Source organism: Phoxinus phoxinus (genome assembly GCF_949152265.1).
Source record: "Phoxinus phoxinus genome assembly, chromosome: 11".
Lineage (NCBI taxonomy): Eukaryota > Metazoa > Chordata > Actinopteri > Cypriniformes > Leuciscidae > Phoxinus > Phoxinus phoxinus.
Window position 1 is genome coordinate 30,731,966 of NC_136886.1, and position 19,378 is coordinate 30,751,343.

At 37.6% G+C, this 19,378-nt stretch overlaps 4 protein-coding genes across 6 annotated transcripts in view; 2 read left to right on the forward strand and 2 right to left on the reverse strand.

The window, feature by feature from the left end:
* nhej1 (nonhomologous end-joining factor 1) overlaps positions 1 to 19,378 on the forward strand; it is a 217,776-nt gene that overhangs the window by 162,339 nt on the left and 36,059 nt on the right. The window lies entirely within an intron of this gene.
* On the reverse strand, positions 237 to 4,978 carry dtd1 (D-aminoacyl-tRNA deacylase 1). 2 transcript variants are annotated; one of them, XM_079628089.1, is made up of 6 exons: positions 4,515 to 4,927; positions 4,139 to 4,229; positions 2,189 to 2,424; positions 1,334 to 1,431; positions 994 to 1,179; positions 419 to 867 (listed from the first exon to the last, which is right to left on the reverse strand). In XM_079628089.1, the coding sequence occupies exons 1-5, from the start codon at positions 4,555 to 4,557 to the stop codon at positions 1,024 to 1,026; spliced, it is 624 nt and encodes a 207-aa protein (XP_079484215.1). In that variant the 5' UTR covers positions 4,558 to 4,927; the 3' UTR covers positions 419 to 867; positions 994 to 1,023. The 2 variants fall into 2 exon arrangements, with proteins under 2 accessions (XP_079484214.1, XP_079484215.1); XM_079628088.1 differs by having other exon boundaries at positions 237 to 1,179; positions 4,515 to 4,978.
* Positions 7,059 to 16,841, reverse strand: sec23b (SEC23 homolog B, coat complex II component). Its single transcript, XM_079628078.1, has 19 exons — positions 16,635 to 16,841; positions 15,147 to 15,381; positions 14,532 to 14,589; positions 14,332 to 14,418; positions 13,344 to 13,580; positions 13,148 to 13,230; positions 12,888 to 13,032; positions 11,873 to 12,031; positions 11,640 to 11,755; positions 11,388 to 11,511; positions 10,977 to 11,057; positions 10,785 to 10,874; positions 10,575 to 10,681; positions 10,115 to 10,268; positions 9,892 to 9,969; positions 9,119 to 9,280; positions 8,937 to 9,023; positions 8,060 to 8,281; positions 7,059 to 7,969 (listed from the first exon to the last, which is right to left on the reverse strand). The coding sequence occupies exons 2-19, from the start codon at positions 15,365 to 15,367 to the stop codon at positions 7,880 to 7,882; spliced, it is 2,301 nt and encodes a 766-aa protein (XP_079484204.1). The 5' UTR covers positions 15,368 to 15,381; positions 16,635 to 16,841; the 3' UTR covers positions 7,059 to 7,879.
* ccdc85al (coiled-coil domain containing 85A, like) overlaps positions 17,925 to 19,378 on the forward strand; it is a 30,943-nt gene continuing 29,489 nt past the window's right edge. Inside the window, exon 1 of one of the 2 annotated variants that reach the window (XM_079628079.1) lies at positions 17,925 to 18,649. In XM_079628079.1, the coding sequence (XP_079484205.1) occupies positions 18,419 to 18,649 (231 nt within the window). In that variant the 5' untranslated portion in view covers positions 17,925 to 18,418. The remainder of the gene's footprint in view (positions 18,650 to 19,378) is intronic. The other variant, XM_079628080.1, reaches the window with a different exon arrangement.

Sequence of the window (19,378 nt, forward strand, 5' to 3'; positions counted from 1 at the left end):
AATAGCTAAATATGGTAGAAACATATGGGAAGAAACTGAAAAGAATAATAAAAGCTGTTAAACTTAATGCAACTTCTTTGATTGCTAAATTTGCTGACACTAACTTACTACTATGATGAAAAATGACAACTTCTATAATCATAAGAAAACATGTACACTTAAAATCTAAAAGAAAATTACTATAAAGTATTATCCTTAACCTGTTTTTATAATTAAAAAATAAAACATATTCATTATAAATTATTCAAAGCTGTACAGATACACATCTGTTTTTCACGTTCAGAAATAATCCTACTTAAAGTCCCATGCAATAAAGCAGATTGCCTCACAAAAGCGCTTTTGTGCTTTGTTAGTTGGTCACACTCTTTATTAGTGCAACTTAAATGAACAGTCCAGTTTCATCTGACTGCCACCAGCTCTGTAGCGTCACCTGCAAAGCATTTTGAAGTAATGGAAAATATATTCATGAAAATGATTTAACTGTAGATCTAAACATGATCTTTAAATAAGATGAAAGTCCTTCCCAGTAATGCAATTAGCAAAAAACAACACATTTTTCTTTTCCATTTTTATTAAAACATATCACAGATATGTATACTTTCAAATAAATTAGACGGTCTAGTAAATATTCAGGTACGTTCAAAGCTGTACTAAAATACTACTGATATATGAGCCTGAGTCTTTTTTCTACTAGTAATCGTAGAGCTGCCACTTGTTCTTGAATTTATATATAATCCAAGTTTCAGAAGAAAATGCAACTGGGCACAATTTGAAGGGACAGTAATGAGACGGAGTCAGCGGCATGCGAGATGTCCCTGAAGACAGCAGCATTGCCCTGGAAAATCTGGATTTGCAAGTGGCAAAATCCTTAAAAAACAAAAGAAATACAATGAACAGACTGTGCCATTTGGTGTCAATCTCCAAAGAGCAGCCCATAGAGCTTGATTAATTTCATCAAAATAGAAGAAATTAACTCATTGACAACTCATTTACTGAAATATAGTAAATAAGAGGTAGACGGCTCTATGGCTCCCGCTCAGAGGACACGTCCCCGTCGGCTCCGCTGCTGGCGCTGGGATCAGCTTTAGAGCGCAGCGCTGCCTTCTCTCTGCTGGACTCAGAGGGACCTTTTGACCGGCTTTTTTCTTTTCGCTGCTGTTGCTTCTCTTGTTTGTACAGCTGAGGCATGAAAAATGGAAGAGAGGTCAACTGTTATGGGTTCATACGGTCACAAAATAAGTCATGCAGCGCTAAGAACTGATAAATAATGTACAGTTTATCAGGAAGATAATATTAAGGCATCCATTGCAGCACACATCAGAGCGAGATATACCTGTTTAGGGTCTGTAGGGCCAGTAGGAGACTCCAGCTGAATGGTCACAGGTCCATCATTCTGAATAAGTACCTGCATTTTAGCACCAAACTGCCCATCTACAAGACAAAGCTGCTTGGTTTCCAACCTTTTTACGAACAGAAACTGGGAGTGTTGATGCATTAATTAACAGCAATTCATTTTGGGATTTCAGAAATGAAAAAAAAAAAACTGCATATATATATAAAAAAACCTTATTGATAATACAGTTATTACAATAGTTATTGAGGAGGGTAAGTGGTGTATTAAACATTTGGAATGTTTTTACTTTTTAGCGTTTCAATTAAGTTAGATTGTTTTAATAGATTAAAATGTATTAGGGTTATTATTGTTAACTAAGACTAAAATTAATATTTTTTTATTAAAATCATTTCTGACAAAGTTGATAAAAAAAAATAGCAATATTAAAAAAGACAAAAAGCAGATAAAAATGCCAAAAATAGCAAAAAAAAACATCAAAATAACTACAAATTAAACATATAATTTAGCACTTTTAATTATTAATACAATTATTAAGTAATAAATAACCACTACTCTACTGGTCCGTTCACTACATACATAGTATTGATTACTATTTAGTGACTAATAGTATTAAAGGAATAGTTCATTTTTCATAATTTACTCACCCCAAAACAGTTGAAATATTCTTCACAATATCTTCAGTAGAAAAAAGGTCATACAGGATTGGAATGACATGAGAGTAAAAATGTCATTTTTGTGTGAACTATCCCTTTAATGCAGCGAAACCCTTAAACGAGCTAATCTTAATCAGAACATAAGAATGAAATCTTCAGGGTTTAGCTGGTCTAGCCTCACCTTTGATGAGTTCTGGTTTATACGCTTCCCTCATCTGCTCCAGCATGCGGTTGTAGAAGGGCTGAGCCAGTTCAGCTGGCATGGCAGAGTGGAAGTCAGGCTTATTAGCCTTGAGGATACACTGCAGAGTGAACTGACTCACACACAACACCTCCAGCCCTCCGTCCATCACGCTGCGGCTCCAGGCACGGCCGTTCTCATCCTCAAACAGACGCAAGTTAAGAATCTTACGCACCCTGATGAACAACAGCGTACTGATCAGACGTACATATTTGACATTCCCTGGTCACTGTCAATGGCAAAGAGCAGCATTAACATTCCTTGAAACATTTTTAAGGAAAAACAGGGAGAAATAATGACTACAGAAAGTTCAAAACTGTTCCTTTAAGGCCACAATGGCACTACATTTACACATTTCTATGTTTGTCCTTCAGGAGGAGAGTAAGAAGTGCATTTACTCAAGCGTTATTTTGGGGTTTGTACTTTACTGCTCAGTAGACAAAAATTCAGCATATTAGAATGATTTCTAAAGGATCATGTGACACTCAAGACTGGGGTAATGATGCTGAGAATTAAGCTTTACCATCATAGGAATAAATTACATTTAAAAAAAACATTTATTTGAAATTGCACATATACTGTACTGTTTTTGATCAAATAAATGCAGCCTTGGTGAGCATAAAAGACTTAAAATGTTCAAAAACATTTGAGTTAACAACAGAGTTAACTATATTTTGAACTTTCATTCCTTGTTTGATTTAGGCTCTCAAAATACTGTTTTTGCAGGTTATCATCACTTAAAGGGATAGTTCACCCCACAATTCTGTCATCATTTACTCACCCTCATGTCGTTCCAAACCCGTAAGACTTTCGTTCATCTTCGAAACACAAATGAAGAATTTTTTGATGAAATCTGAGACCTTTCTCTCCCTCCATTGACAGCTAAGCAACTACTACTTTGACACTTCAAAAAGTTCATATAGAGATCATAAAACAAATCCATATGAACTGCTTAGTCCAAATTTTCTGAAGAGACTGGATCGCTTTTTATGATGAACATATTTAATTTAGGCTTTTATTCACATATAAACATTGATCAACTCACAAATCAGTTGTGGTAAACAGAAGCTCAAGCATGTTCGCTTGACGTGCGAGAACCAATGAGGATCATTCTCGTGTTACGTTTGAGCTTCTGTTTACTTTCACTGATCAATGTTTATATGTGAATAAAAGTCTAAATTCAATCAAAGTCAATCAAGTCTCTTCAGAAAATTTGGACTAAACCGCTCAATTCATATGGATTAGTTTTACAATCTCTTTTTGAAGCGTCAAAGTGGTAGTTGCTTAGCTGTCAATGGAGGGAGAGAAAGGTCTCAGATTTCATCAAAAATATCTTCATTTGCGTTCTGAAGATGAAAGAAAGTCTTACGGGTTTGAAACGAAATGAGGGAGAATAAATGATGACATAGTTTTCATTTTGGCTGAACTATCCCTTAAATCTTTCCTATTTTTGTCAATTTTACTGAGCTTACATGTCTTGTCAAACAAATGACACTCCCTGCTGAACTTTTGGTTTGTGGTCATTTGTCCTAGTGGCGTTGTATTAGCAACAACAACAGTCTTTGCCCTGAAGCTTTTACAATGTGTTGTTGATGGATGCTGTACTGAACTCAACTCAACACAAGTGTCAATCAAAAACAAACAATAGACGCGAATCTATAAAATCAGTTGTGAAACAATTTCAGGTAACTCTTGTCAGGACAAAAATGTCAGTGTAACATCTTTGGAATACAGCACAAAAATCAAATGACACTTTTCCAAGACACACCACTCACTAAATAAATCCTACAGCCCTTATGAATTAAATCTGATCTTAAACAATAAGCAAAGCAATGAATGCAATTTATTATCTTAGATGTGAACTCATATTGACCAGACATCAGTACTTACATGTAGTCAACATCTTTCAGTGTGTCCTCCACCGAGATGCCCAGTAAGACACACAGTCCTCTGCCTATGGAGCTGATCTGCTCCTCCCCAACTGTTTCATAAAGTGCATGGATGAGATCACCGTACAGTAAAGTGAAAGCAACACGAGCTGCGTCCTTAAAATTATATTTAGTGCTAATCTGAACGGTTTTATCTAATGCGTAATTTCAATGCCTGTGTATAGTTGTTATTAAGTTATTCATGTGAAGTGGGCCACATTACAGCATTGTGTACTATGCCGCATTTAGTTTAATTTCAATAAATTAACCGAAAATATTACAAGGAGCGCTCAGCTGACAACAGCATTCGCTACGAAATTAGGAACTTTGTGCCGTACCTGTTACGCTTGCCTTCGTTACTCTTTGAATAGTCGCCTTCATTGTTTTGGTTTCCAATCATGTGTAGGTAACACTCGAACACTTTGATCTTCCGGTTTCTACGAAGCCCCGCCCATGTGTGCGGCCGCGCGCATTGACTCTTCTGCCCCCTTGTGGACTAAAAGCGCAACGACTTAAATTATTTCAGATATTCATGCGTTTACAAGCATTTAGCATTAATTCCCTTTAAAAATCCTCACTTAATTGGCTACTCATATAAAAATATTAAGGCCTAGTTTCACACACAGGGCTTAGATTAACACAGGAGTTGGCCTTAGTTAAATTAGATAGCTTAAATAAATTTGCCTTACAAAAAAATGACAAAACATGCCTTAAAACACACAAAGGCATATTTTAAGACACACTATATTGCTAAAAGTTTTGGGACGTCTGCCTTTACATGCACATGAACTGTGGCCATGGAAGTGATTGGAACACCTGAATTCAATTATTTGGAGGGGTGTCACAATACTATGATATAGTGTATGTCAGTGTAAGTTGCTTTCAGTTATGACTCCTCAAACATACATTTTAGAAGAATTCAGAATTATATTCTGAAGAATGTTGGTAATCAAACGGTTGACGGTAGCCATTGACTTAAATAATAGGGGAAAAATACCATGGAAGTCAATGGGACCCATTAACTGTTTGATTACCAACATTCTATAAAATATCTTATTTTTTTATCAATAGAAGAAAGAAACTCATACAGGTTTGGAATAACTTGAGGGTGAGTAAATGATGACAACAGTTTCATTTTTGGGTGAACTATCCCTTTAAGTCTCGTCTGGGAAACTTGGCATCAAGGTTTAACCCAAAACACAACCCATAAGCCTGTTTTGGCTCTCTGTTAGTTAATGACCATCATGCAAAAACAAAATATGAAGAGAACATTGAAAAATACATTTCAATAAACACACCAACAAATGTTTAGAAAGAAGATTATCATTCGTAATACAGTTTCTGGAAAGTTTTTCCAACAATATTTCCAGCTCTTTTTAAAATTAAAGCTTGGGATTTTAGGTGCCAGTGAACTTAACAGACACCATGAACACAGGATTCATTCCTGTAGAGGTGTTGGTTGATCCAAAAGATGATCTTTAAAATGAAAGGCGTATATTCTGGCTGCACATGAGCTTCATTCTCTTCATTTAAGCTGCAGGTGAGTTGAATTGTCCCAAATGCATTCATATCTCATTGTAATATTATTTTAAAACATGACAGTTAATCCTTTCGTTTGGAATAAAAACTGTCAGTTTATTTCTCTTCTTCATGGTTTTCACTTTTATTTGTAGATCTGAAGAGGTTTAAAAACCTTGTGGAGAGTGGCACAAAACGGACAATGGTGGTTTCCGAGGGTGCCGTTTCATATTTCTCCACATTAGGCCTGTTGTCTTCCTCTTCGACGGGCAGTTCATCTAAAAAAACAAAACAACAAAACTATTATGAATATGTGCAATAATTAAAATTGACGCAACGTTATCATTTCATTAGTATAATAATGCCCGAGTGACTATTAAGCTGCTACATGACAAATTAAAAAATGTTTTAATCAACATTTATATCCGACATTACTGAAAGAAAAGTCAGAATGTCTTGTAACGTTAGATGAATTGATGACAGCGAAACGCTTTAGTGTCCTGACTCCTGTTATAATTCACCTGTTATTAAATACTTTTTGAGCGTGCATTGGTAAATTATCCCACCAAGCACGGTCCAACTGCCAACAGCATACATCAGCGACGCACGCCGGTACCATATTACAGGATCCATCAGTAATATAATGTCAAAATATTAATTCAGGCTACTGGCAAGCAACATTCACAAGGACGCTGCCATATTAAAACGTGTTGTCACTTCCGTAGAGAATGAGCGACCAATCAGAACGAGTGCCTTAAAATATGCGGGGTTAAATGGTTCCTATTTAAACTATTGCTTACGTTTATGATTTAATTTATTAAAATACAAGTAAATAGCGTAATAATTCCCATGTATATTATTGTCCTGCATAAGTAGCAATAAATAAATAAAATTTGTGAATCCTTGGATATGTTACATTTCTCCGCTCTAGCCAGGATGAGCCAATCGCAGCTGTTGTTGGTGATTACTGGATAATTTTTTTTCAACATTTAATACAGCTTTATTTGAGTCAAATACATTTTTTTTTTCAAAACGTCTTCAGATTTGGACTAAACAACCAGGCAAGCGACCCCTAGAGGGCGCACGATTCCACTAACCGGCCTGCAGCAAAGAACGTTTCCGGTCCATTTTCTGCCGTCTTCTATTTTGAAAGACTTTAAAATTATTTTTAGCCTATAACATTTCATAATGCAGGCTACTAATTTTATATTAATATCTAATAATATTTTTTAATAATATCTAATGACATTGTATAATGTTATATAGACAAACAATTGTAATTATTGAAGGTAACAATTACATGTAGACATTGTTTAGAATTAAGTTACATTACAAATAATCAAGAAAAACTTTAGTTAAATTAACGCAATGCGAAAGTACAATGTTTTTTTTTAATTGTTATTTTGATACCACATTTCCTCAAGTATAAAATCTTGACATAAGTAAATACAGATGCTTCAGTCATTTTAATTTGTAATATTTTATTTTTGATTAAGACCAGAGTTTGCACATTCAAAGTGCTCACCTTCATCTTTATCTTTTGAAATGAAATAAACCTAAAAGATTTTCACTATAAATATTATGCATAGCATTAGTTTATAATTGTTGATCAAAGAAAAACTGGAATGTGGGTCACAATTCACATTCAAATTCTTTACATACAACATTCATTTAATTACAGAACTGGAGGAACAGGACTATGAAACACTGTTTCTCCCTGCACGTGAGCAGATCACAGGTACAGTTCATGAGAGTGAGAAGACTAGATATGTGCAATACAAAAAAAAAGAAAAGAACAAATGAACATGATACTCGCAAATAAGCCTTAATAGAAATTTCAGTCTGAACATGCATGGGAAAGAGCAACAAGCAACATGATGACAGAAGACATTCTCTCTTTGGGAAATCAGACGTTACAGGGGGAACAAATGAAACGTAACACTTCCTGTTAGACAAAAACCAAACTAAATGAATTAAATAAGCAAACAAACATGACAGACAAATCATAATTACTTGAGTAGATGAGAATTAGAAAACATCTAACAACCGTTTCTCTGGAGGACCTCCTAAACAAGCATGGAGATGCATTTTGTTGTGTGTGTCAGGGTTGGAAATGGAAGTTTCTCCAGATAATTGGTTCAAAAGTTCTTCTCCAATCTAAATGTACATCCTTTATTAAGAAAGATTAAGCTGAACTCGAAACGGCCAGTTTCTTGAGATGGTCCATGAAAACTTGCAGACTAACATCATCTGTGAGGATTGGTGCTCCGGACTCCTGCAAGAAAAATTTGTAATATTAGGTCAGGCATTCTTGAAAGGCCATTCATTTCAAGCATCTAAGAAAAGCACATGAAAGGGTGTGTACCTGGCCCCAGGCGTAGAGGTTGTTGTGTGTCTGGGACGGGTTGACTTTAGAGAGGAGGAAGCGGGCCTGTGAACCTCCGTGCTCGGTGTCGACGTATCTGGGCATCGGGAAGCGCGTCTGCAAGATCTCCTGAGCATCGTCCAGAGGAGCTTGAAGAAGCTGCTTGAAGTTCTCATACTCTGGCATCTCCTGGTATCCAGCCTTCCTCCACTGAGCAATAGTCTGAAGATGACAAAAAACACCATCACTAAACTGAACCATTGAACTCTGTAAAGCCTGACATGAAATAATATATATATATATATCAGGCTTTTATGGCTCATATAGTATGATATAGCAGAATATGGAGCACATACTTGAAAATTTTTTTTATTGAATTTAGTGCAGTTGCTGATTTATACAGCCAAAAAGCCAAAGACGAAATTCTGATTCTGCTTATGAAGTAAATTAATGAGAGATCTTTATAACAGTTTAGCGGCTACTGATGTAAAATACATATAAAAATCAGTTGCCACTCTAGATCTCCCAATAATATGCATTATTAATATGAGATTTGAATGTTTAGTTTTATGTTCAAAGCTCTGTAGTTTTTATTATGGGGGCAAAAGTTATAATGCAATATAATGACGATTGAGAGATGAACAGATACACGTTCCTCTAAAGCCTGATGTATCATATTTGATCACAATGTAACAAGGTTTTTCTTAAAAATGATGCATGGATAATCAAGTAAACCTAAGTAAGTTGCTTTTAAATTGACATTTTGTTCAGATTCTTAAGTAGCATGTATCCAGGAATACACTGCAATTAGCTCAGGTTTTTGGCACCGATTTATTTGAAAGAAATCCTTATCTAAAAATATATTTTGAATTTGTACCTCTCCATGGAAAATCACCAACTGGAAGAAGGTGTCCATCAACAGAATGCGATCAGGAAGGATGCTGCTGCTGTCCAGAAGAACAGGCTACAAAACCAAACAAACCCAGGATGAGTACAAGCTCAACTGCATTGCTCCATTGCTTCTGCCCTATAGCATTGCAAGGATGGATTTATAATCACCTCTGGAGGGCCGTAGAAAGAGTACGAGTAGAGGATGGGCTGTATCATTATCAGCGACTGTGTCAGATCCTGACGCACAAAATGATGTCTGTAGTAGGACGACTCGTCCGGACTGTTATTGAACACCTGCAGGAACGGGGATCTCCTCAAGTGGAACATGAACTGTCAAGAGAAAACCGACAACTTTTAATATCAGAAATGTGATACTCAAATTCGACAACTTTTAATATCAGAAATGTGATATTCTCAAATTCAACATCCTTTTTAAGACCTGCACAAATAAAATTGTCCATACAATCTCAAATTAAATCATGAATTTAACTTTAACAGGCACACATTGAACTGCAAAACAGGGTAACTGCAAGTTTAAAACACACAAGTCATGTTTTCTTCAATACTGAAATTGGTTTATGTACTATTATATCAATACATACAAATTAGAGGTCGGTCAATATTGTTTTTTTCTCCTCGAAATGATGAGGGAGCTAAAATATGCACTCCTACAACAATCATTGCCATATTTCATCCACAGTAAGCAATCACTTGGCACAACGGGATCCAATTGATTGCAAACTTTGACTTTTAACATGCAATGCTAACATTTATTTAGACCATCCTATTCTCAAAATTAAGACCTCTTGAAATGATAATAAAGCCCTTTGTTATACCATTCAAGATATTTAAGACATCTGAACCTTAAACAAACGGACTTTTTAAGCATCCGTGTAAACCTCTATTATGTAAGAGTTTAACTGAAGGAGCCAATGTTTTACCTGTGGGTAGAGTGAGAGAGATTCAGACAGTTTGAAGGAGTTCGGATCATCTTTACTGAACTGGCCAAACTTCTGACACTGAAACCAAACAACAAACACAAAACTTGAGTGTGAAGCAACTTTTACATTCAGAATTATAATAACGGCTTAACGATTTGTCATATCGCCGCTTATGAATGGAGGCATTGGCCTACATTTCCTTCTGAATAGCTGTGATACTCACCAAGCGAATGAGCTGCCTGTCCAGCCAGCGGAGAACGTCAGGCCCCTCCTCTGACTCCGCCCTGAAAACGCCCAGCCGGGCCATGAGAACGGCAGAGGCTTCCTGATCAAATGACGACTCGATGTGCTGGATCTGGGACTGTGCGTCAGCCCAACTAGGTGTGACAACAGAAAGAACCGGTTTGTCGAGAACAAATGACGCACAAATTAAACACTCAAGAATTTAGGCTACAGAAGAGCTATTCAGGGGTAAAACTATACGCATTAAGTCTATTTTGAGCAAACAGCAAACACAAATAGCACATGGAAACATGAGATATGTTGACTGTAGATAACTCGAAGGCCACATCAAACGTTTATATCAACAAAGGAAATCTTCTGAATGAAAAGGAACAACCAAGTCACTGACTTCAACATGATATCAGAATTTCATGAGGTTGTAAGCTGAAACCCAGACTCACTTCCTAGCAATGGTGGTGACACGGATCCGCCGCTGTGTGTTTGAGTGCTGGTACTGTGTGACAAACTGAACAGCTCCTCGTCCACCCTGAGGAACAGGGGCGTTGTGCTATAAAAATATAACATACCAATGTTATTTTAACATCAATGTAAATATAAGCCTTCACACCCAAGAGCAATACAACAGAACAGACAATTAAATAATAACATACCTGATTTACAACTTCAAAGTACATTGCCAGGGTGGTGGCAGGCGTAAGACTGCAAATCTTCCACTGACACGTTCCTCCGACGCCCATTTCCTGCGAAAAAAGGAGACATTCTCACTATGTGCACAAATGGATGAAGTCTTATTGAAATCAATTGCAAAACTAGCATAAGCTCTTCTGCATATTGTGACTTACATTGTCTGAAACACAGGGTCCTTTGGAGTTCAGGGACACACATGGCCCGATCGCACCCGATACCTTCAGCTCTCTTGAGGTCTGATAAGGAAAAGGCAAATGGGTTTAAGAGGCTGAATAAACAAGGAAGCATTACTTAATAGCTTACATTACGGTTCAAAAGTTTGGGGTCGGCAAGACTTTTTGAAAGAAGTCTCTTATGCTCATCAAGGCTGCATTGTTTAATTATTTAATATTAATATTTTTTGCAACATTATAAATGTCTTTACTGTCACTTTGGATTTATTTAATGCATCCTGGCTGAAAAAAAGTATAAATTTCTTCTAGAAAACAAACAAACACACACTCTCTAACAGACCCCCCCCCCCCCCAAAACCCTTCTAAACAGAGGTTTAAGGCCAACTATGTTACCTTCACTTCCAAAGTACCGCCAAAAGCCATGCGGAACTCTCCGTTGTAGTCTTTGCTGAAGACTCTTTGGAAGGTCTGCTTGAACAGGGACGTGTTGAAGGAATCGCCCATGACAATGTGGCCCCTAAAACAAAACAAGAAATCATTTCAGCCATACATTACATTTCACTGGAATTGTTTGGCATAAAAAAAATAATCGGTTTAAATGACATGTACGATTATTAAACTCAATTATCTTCAATCAATGCTCACCCTGTGAGGTTGGCAAGACATTTCATCTCTAGCAGTCCCGTCTGATCCAGCGCACAGGCGTAGATGTCGACGCTGTGTCCGTTTACAGCTGCGCGGTTAGACAGAGTCTCGTAATACTAAATAGAAGTCAACAGAAATTCTTATTTAGCTTTTGAGGAATGAAACAATGTTTATGGATAACCGGAAATACAAAAAGTACATCACCAGATTCTTTAATTAAAGTCTGTAATCACCTTAGTGGCCTTCTTCAGATGGCGAGCGTTGTCTTTTTGGATGTCGTGCCAGGAGCGGATGGGGGTCTTCAGTTCATCTCCCACCACCATGCCGGGCCCCTGTGTTGGGGGGCCACCGGTGAACAGCATCACACGGGCTCCTGTGTTAGGAAAAGTTCCCTACGAGCAGAATGATAGAGAGAGACAATGAATGAAATGCAAACTTGTATTTCATTTTTTCAAAACTGAATCTATGTTCACACTTGTAGTTCAATTCTCTTGGTTCTTTTGGACCAGACCAAAAAATAGAGAAAATTATATATTTAGTCTAGGTTCACTTAGCGTTCACACTGTCATTTTTAACACAGAATCTAAAGATCTGGTCCGAACCGCACCAGAGTTCGTTTGGAAGTGCATCGTGACCTGAAAATAGGACTCTCTGTCCGCTTATTTGGTGCACACCAAGGTTCGGATTACAGTGTTCACACTTATTCAAATGAACCGCACTAACAGAGCAATCGCACCAGAGTTTGTTTTAAACAAACCTAACATGCCATGGGTAAACACACAGTGTATGTATTCCAGTCTAAACATTTTCAAACATTATTATCATCTTTAAAAGGGGGGAATACTGCATGCTAAAGTTAAATCAGTCATGCTAGATTTATTATCAAACAAACCCAAGAGTGCAGTTGGTAGTCTGAGTCTGAATCTTATCTTGAGAGTTATGTAAGAATAATGATTGGTTTGAGTACTAGGTACAACTGTTCTGATATGACATGACAGCTGAAGTGGACCTTGAATCTCACAGCCAGCATTACTGACAACTCACAGCTAGACCACAGTTACAAATCTCTCCCACACAGTAGTGAACGTTATTTCAGTGAAGATGCATTTCAGAATATAATCACCTAAACTAAGTGTTTCCTGAGCTTTCCACATGTTTACATTCTCTCAATCCCTCTTATGTCAAATACAGATTTTATTTATGCCATACAATATGAGCTTTTTAAACTAATAAATGTGCCGGCTGTACCTCCAATAGTCCAATAGCAATGGAAAGGGCGATGCCTGTGGAACGCAGAGGTCTCTTCCCCTGAGGAACAGGCCAAGGGTCTCTCTGCAACTCCCCAAGCAGGTCGGTCAGGTTCATGTCCACTGCTTGCACAGGCTGCAGAAATCTAAACCAGGTGCAAAGAAAATAGAAAATGAGCACAACTGCCTTCATGCAAATCGTTTTCTTGCACGCTGAGGAGAGTGACGATTTCACAAGGTAAAATGATGATAATCTCATACCTGCAGGAAGCAGCAGCATCATGGGGGGCTAGTGGTTTGCCTTGCTGTCCAGAGGTGGCTGGTTTCATCAGTCCCAGCATCTCCTGCAAACACATGACACGTCTGATTAATTTCACTGAAAACTCTGGGTTTATACCCTCACTTGTTGGGTTTTTTAGGAATGGTAAATCAAACACAATAAAGAAAGATCACTGACCTGTATCTGTTTGGGTGAAAGCTCCTTTGTGCCGCGGAAGACGAAGCTCTTGGCAATACCTTCACAGCTGAGCTCATGGACCTGAACCATGCGGCCGAAGGTGATGAGACCCACCAGGGCGTTGGGTGGCAAGAGACTCAGAGACATCTGTAGGGATTCTTTCAGGGCCTGGAGGTCTTCCTCCTCCAGACATGTGTCCACCACATACAGGAAGATGAGAGGGGTTGGAGGTCCACGCTGGAGAGAAATACATCAGGTTACATAATGGTGACAATACTAAATACAAAAAAAAGATATATCGGTATTTATAAATATTTTCATTTCATTACCAATATAAATAAATACAGTATTCAAGGCTCAGGAAGACTTTTTGAAAAGGAAATTAATACTTTTATTCAGCAAGGACGAATTCAATTAATGACAAATGACAGTAAAGGCAATTTTAATGTTACAAAAGATTTCTATTTGAAATAAATGCTTTTCTTTTGAACTTTCTATTAATCAAAGTATACTGAATCTTTTTTATCATGGTGCCATCTTCAACATTGATAAGAATAAATATTTCTTGAGCATCAAAACAGCATATTAGAATGATTTCTGAAGGATCATGTGACACTGTAGACTGGAGTAATGACAATAATAATTTTTTCACAGTATTACTGTATTTCTAAATATAGTATATTTCTATAAATGTAGTGAGAATAGGAGCCTTCCTTCAAAAACATTTAAAACATCTTACAGACCCCAAACTTTGGAACGGTATGTTTATATTGACAGGAAAGACACATAACTTTTAAACTTAAATAAGGGAAACAGTTTTAAAAGTAAAACAATGAGCCACTTATTTAAATTCACTGATAGCATCATCACACAGAACGACAACGTGGCTTTTGACAAGCATCTGTCTGTGAGCTAAAGGAGTTGTAGCTAATCTATATGTTTGTACAGTACAATGTCTATGTACACTACAGAGTAAATGTAAATTTACCTGCACTATGTACTCAATGGTGGAGAACTGAGGCATTAGTTCTGCGGGCTGGTTCACTTCTGAAATGCCTGCGTATGACGGAGGAAACTGTGAAGAAACAGATGAATATTTACTTGCCGTGACAAGTGTGACTGATGCTAGAGAACCACATGGATCAAAGCCAAGAATGAAAATGAGTTTATTCAGTAATGTATTCTTACAGAGTTTCTCTGGAAGCAGAAGTTGCAGGCCCATATCTTGGCTCTGAAGTCCACTTGACTACAAAAAGAAATCAAGTGTTAAATGGGCATAAGCAAGGCATTAGCACATGAAGAGAAACAATCGTCTTTATTCACAGCAGTTAAAAGCAAAAATTAGCAGTTCACTATCCTGACGCAATTAACATACACAATGACAATGTGAGTAAATAACTCTTTATAGACCGTTTTAACATTTTAAAAAGCTCTGGAATAATGTGATTAGCAAGTCTGTGGAAAACTATAGGAAAGGACCATCTCCACTTGATCAAATGACTATTTTACTAACCCTAAATAAAAAAACAGTCAAAACCAAAATACAAATGTTGAGTTGTGCTTTATTAAGGTTATAAATTGACGCAACAACAATATGATAAAAGACACCAACGTTCAATTAAAAAGACAGAATGAACTGTTCTTCTCCTGACTGTAAGCTTAATTCCAGCAATTCCAGTCCACCAACTAATTAGTCATTCAGATATCATATTGAAATGTCATCAAATTATTTATCTATAATGGCCACACACTGTACAAACAAACAGAACTCAACACTGCTTGGAAAAGTGATTCAGTCCTTACCAGAGTGGGTTGAGTACGGCTTTGCAATTGGCCCGGCTGCACAGTACGGGCTCGTACTGGACGGGAGGCAGGTCCGGTCTCTCTTTGAGAGGAGTGTAAAGGCAGGACACAGGAACCACAAGCCGTGTGGCCTCCAGGCGGCTGGAAGGCCAGAGGTTCCAGCTGCAGCGTATTCCATCACGATCCTCGTTCTGTTGGATGAACTCTTGGTAGGTCGCCATGACAGTGCGAACAACTGTGAACGACCAGAAAGAGCGAAATGAGCAAACAGTGAGCGGTGAAGTCTTTTAACCCTAAACCACACCTAATGGGTTGTGTCTCCAAACTGGACGAGTAGGATAGCAGCAGAGCCTAAAATTCAAAGCAAATACCTGAGTGACAAGTACAATTTCGCCCATGTCAACAATGTGAACGGAAATTACATTCTTTCACATTCGTTCTGACAGAAGGAATTCATCCACGCAACTGTCATCTTTGAACAAAGCCACTTGGCAAGAGTGGTTATCTACGCCAAACCCAAAACGTCATTAAGAAGTTGTTGGTCAGAGATCTGCGTAGATATTTCGAGGAGCAAAACCAGATGCTATTTTTAAGACACACCTGTCCTAAAATACCTACACTCTCCCAGACAAAAATGTGCAAAAGCTGTCACTAGGGCAACCCTCTTTCAAAACACCAATGTGTACAACTATTTAGGTACTAATATGTACCCTTAAGGTGTAAATAAGGTACAAAGGTGTTTACAACTTTTGAAAGGGTTCTGCCCCAGTGACCGCTTTTGTACATTCTCTGTCTGAGTATGTACTCAACTCAAGCCACAGGTTTGCTGACTAGACACAAAACAAAGTATTAGAGAAGACTTTAACCTCTGATAACCCTAAACCAGAGGGAACCCTTGAAATGCTAAAACATGGTCCGATACCAGTATTGACGGTTTGGTTGGTTACACAATGAGAGTTTCCAGACAGGCAAGAACTCACTGTTCCATGACACTAAACATGATGTGCATGACTAAAAATCACAAAATAAGAAGAAGAAAAAAAAAACTACTAGGATAAAATACCGAATTAGTACAACAAACTGTTAATGGTCAGCAAAGTATACACATTAATAACAACTGATTGAAGGTTCTTAAATGTATTGGTGTTCATATTTTACAATAGTATATATTTTAGTAAATAAAAACATTTGCATTACGTCACGCTTACATTTAGTGGCTAAACTCGCGCTGGATATTCCATCACACTTTCATTACACCACATACAAATGAAATCAGGGGAAAAGCTAGATATACACCAGAAATATCATGTAAGTGAAATATTATTGTCGAAACACACTGCTAAATAACGTTACATCCGTGTAACCGGTTAACACACTAACGTTAACAGTAACATAACTGACTTCCGTTAACCTGATCCGGGGTCTGCGATTTAAATGTAACACATCACCGGGCCCCATTTCATTCCTAAAACACAGCGATAGACGTACCTTTTTAATCGATGAGGATTTTGATCCTGGCTGTAATAAATAATTTGACAAGTGAAAATGACTTCGTCGTGCAGGATTCGCCCCCGGCCGCCGGTGTTCCTGGAGCTCAGAAGAGTGACGTGTTACTACACACTCGGTGCGTAACGATTGGCTGCTTCCGTCTGACGTCAAGAGAACGTAACGCCGCAGTGTCGAATTTCTGTGCGTAGATGCGTAGATGCAGCGTAGGATGCAAATGAGATCTGCGTAAACACCTGTGTGACCACAAATTCCTCGCATACTTTTCATGTCGTGATATAAAAAGGGCTAGGCAAAGTATTATTATATTATATTAATTATATTATATTATAAAAACTAACATTTTGTACTGAAATCTGTTTATTCATATTAATGGACTCATATAATATGTAAATTAGAGCATTTTAATTAGATGTGCCATATTTTATTGTTTTAAAAGTGCACATGGATAAAGCCACAGTACAAATAATCTTGTGTAATGTGTAATTTATTATAGTTTTATTCAGAGTAAAACATTATGTCAAGGGGGAAAATATGACTGAATGCTAAATAAAAAAATGGTATCTGTCAGTTGTCAATATTATACTATCGTTAATTAGGCTAATTCTATATTTTCTATATCTGCCTCATTGGCAAGTGTTGCCAATATGAATGTTTTTATTTTATTTTTTATTTTTATGAAAAATGCATACACATCAGCTTTGAAAACACACTGCACATATGTACTCAGTTTTTAGTGAAACATTTTACACTTAAAAATATGCAGTACATTTTAAAGCTGCGGAAATCAATACGAATTGAGTAAAATGAAGTTGATCTGAATAGCTAAATTTAGTAACATGCAAAAATTAGTAGTTAAGGCAATTCAAATATTTGAGAAAAACATTTAAAAGCTAATATTTATGAATAATGTGAACTTTCTTCATTTTTTCATCCACACATTTTGGTATGTCCTAACAACAATTAAGTAATATCCAGAGATTTTATTAAGGTATAGCAAAGTTGTATTATTGTGACATAGGCTACAGACACATAACTATTTTATAGAGTGCACTGAATGCAGAAAAGGTACCTAAAATCTAAAAGGTTTACATCCAAATTTAAAAAGAAGGTAGACAGTAAAGCTGTAGCTATAACACAACTTAATTTAAATTCAAAAAAGGAAAAAATGTTAGCCTATTCATCTATAGTACCTCAATGTGTCCATAGATGGCGCATAGATACAATCTTGAATGCAACTTTCAAAACAGCATCACCTCACAACTCACAGACACACACACACACACACACACACACACGACACACGCACAGAGTGAGTGTGTAAGAGAGAGAGAGAGAGAGAGAGAGAGAGAGAGAGAGTCGCTGCAGTCACGCTCATTTCTCCGGAGCTCAGGCTGAGGATGCTGCCGTCTCTCCATGAGGATGGTGAAGCGCGCAGAGGCAGACGGAGGCGAGCGCATCGGGCCGCCTGAAAACACCCACATCTCCCCTGCTATCATATACCATTACTTTTCTAAACTTACAAGAACTATGAATAGGAGTCGATGCTGAATAATCCGCGCGGACTTGTTCTGTATATGCCGCCCTTCCTTCTCCTCGTCAGCTGCATCAGCTGTTGCTTTGGGAAAAGTCGAGGCGACTCCCATTCTAAGGGCATCGGATACGGGCATCACTCCACGATGCGTCCTCTGTCTCCCTGACTCCTCCTAACAGCCTGCCTCATTAATATTTGATCAGCACCTGGTACCACAGTAGCACCTCTTCTGATGGAGCAATCTCTACAAGCACAGCCTGGATCTAAGGCGTCAGAAAGTCCAGCAGAAGAAATCACCAACCTCACGGACGAAGAGCTCCTCCAATGGAGCAAAGATGAGCTGGTGCAGCGACTCCGAAGGTCTGAAGCCGATAAAATTAGCGTCATCCTGGATCACAGTAATCTGATTCGGGAGGTGAACCGCAGCCTCCAGCTGCATCTGAACGAGATCCGGGGGCTGAAGGTGAGCAGATGAGATCATGGGTGTCTGGAGCACACCTGCGCTCATGAGGATGCGCCAGAAACATCATTCTTCCCGTAGGAATAACGCCTTGAATATTTTCTTGCCGTATTATATGCATAACTTCTGATTAAACAACTTGGCAAAAAGCAAGCTAAGCAATTAGAAACTTCGTTGCCAAACAAGAATCCTATTTTCGTTATTTGAGCTGTATACCTGTTGTGTGAGCCCTTTTCACCTGATTTTAACCATGAATGATGCATAAAATAAACCAAGAATGTATCTTTTAACCGAACAGATTATATATATATATATAAACAAATCATTATATGATCGAGCTGTCTTTTCAATATGCTGTTATTTTTCTGTGAAACACAAAATGTGAATTTTTAAAAGGATTTATTCAGCTTTATTCCATACAATGACAATTCTTATAGTGACCACATATGTCAAGCTTCATAATAATAGTCCATAACTCTTGCACTATATATTTGGAAGCCAGATCTTGTCATTCACTACATATATTTTGAAGCTCTGAAATCTTCAAAGATTATATCTTCAAGTTTATCAAGTTCAATCATCACTCATGCAAAAAATGCCATTGCTTCTCATGTGTGTCGGGTGAACTATTGCTTTAATTGAACTCAGGCAGATGTGGCACGTAAGACGATCATACGTTAGATTGTTCTATCTTAGATGAATGGTGGACTTTGCTTGAACAAACCCGTTTCA

What these genes read in the sequence shown, in the direction of transcription:
- dtd1 (XM_079628088.1), bottom strand. Translation starts at nt 4,557, where the DNA reads ATGAAGGCGACTATTCAAAGAGTAACGAAGGCAAGCGTAACAG. An exon ending in AACGAAGGCAAGCGTAACAG is followed by an intron (nt 4,230 to 4,514) that starts GTACGGCACAAA and finishes TTTATGAAACAG; the next exon opens with TTGGGGAGGAGCAGATCAGC. An exon ending in GCCCTACAGACCCTAAACAG is followed by an intron (nt 1,180 to 1,333) that starts GTATATCTCGCT and finishes TTCATGCCTCAG; the next exon opens with CTGTACAAACAAGAGAAGCA.
- sec23b (XM_079628078.1), bottom strand. Translation starts at nt 15,367, where the DNA reads ATGGCGACCTACCAAGAGTTCATCCAACAGAACGAGGATCGTGATGGA. An exon ending in TCTGCTTCCAGAGAAACTCT is followed by an intron (nt 14,419 to 14,531) that starts GTAAGAATACAT and finishes GTTTCTTCACAG; the next exon opens with TTTCCTCCGTCATACGCAGG. An exon ending in CTTTCTACGGCCCTCCAGAG is followed by an intron (nt 9,024 to 9,118) that starts GTGATTATAAAT and finishes TTGGTTTTGTAG; the next exon opens with CCTGTTCTTCTGGACAGCAG.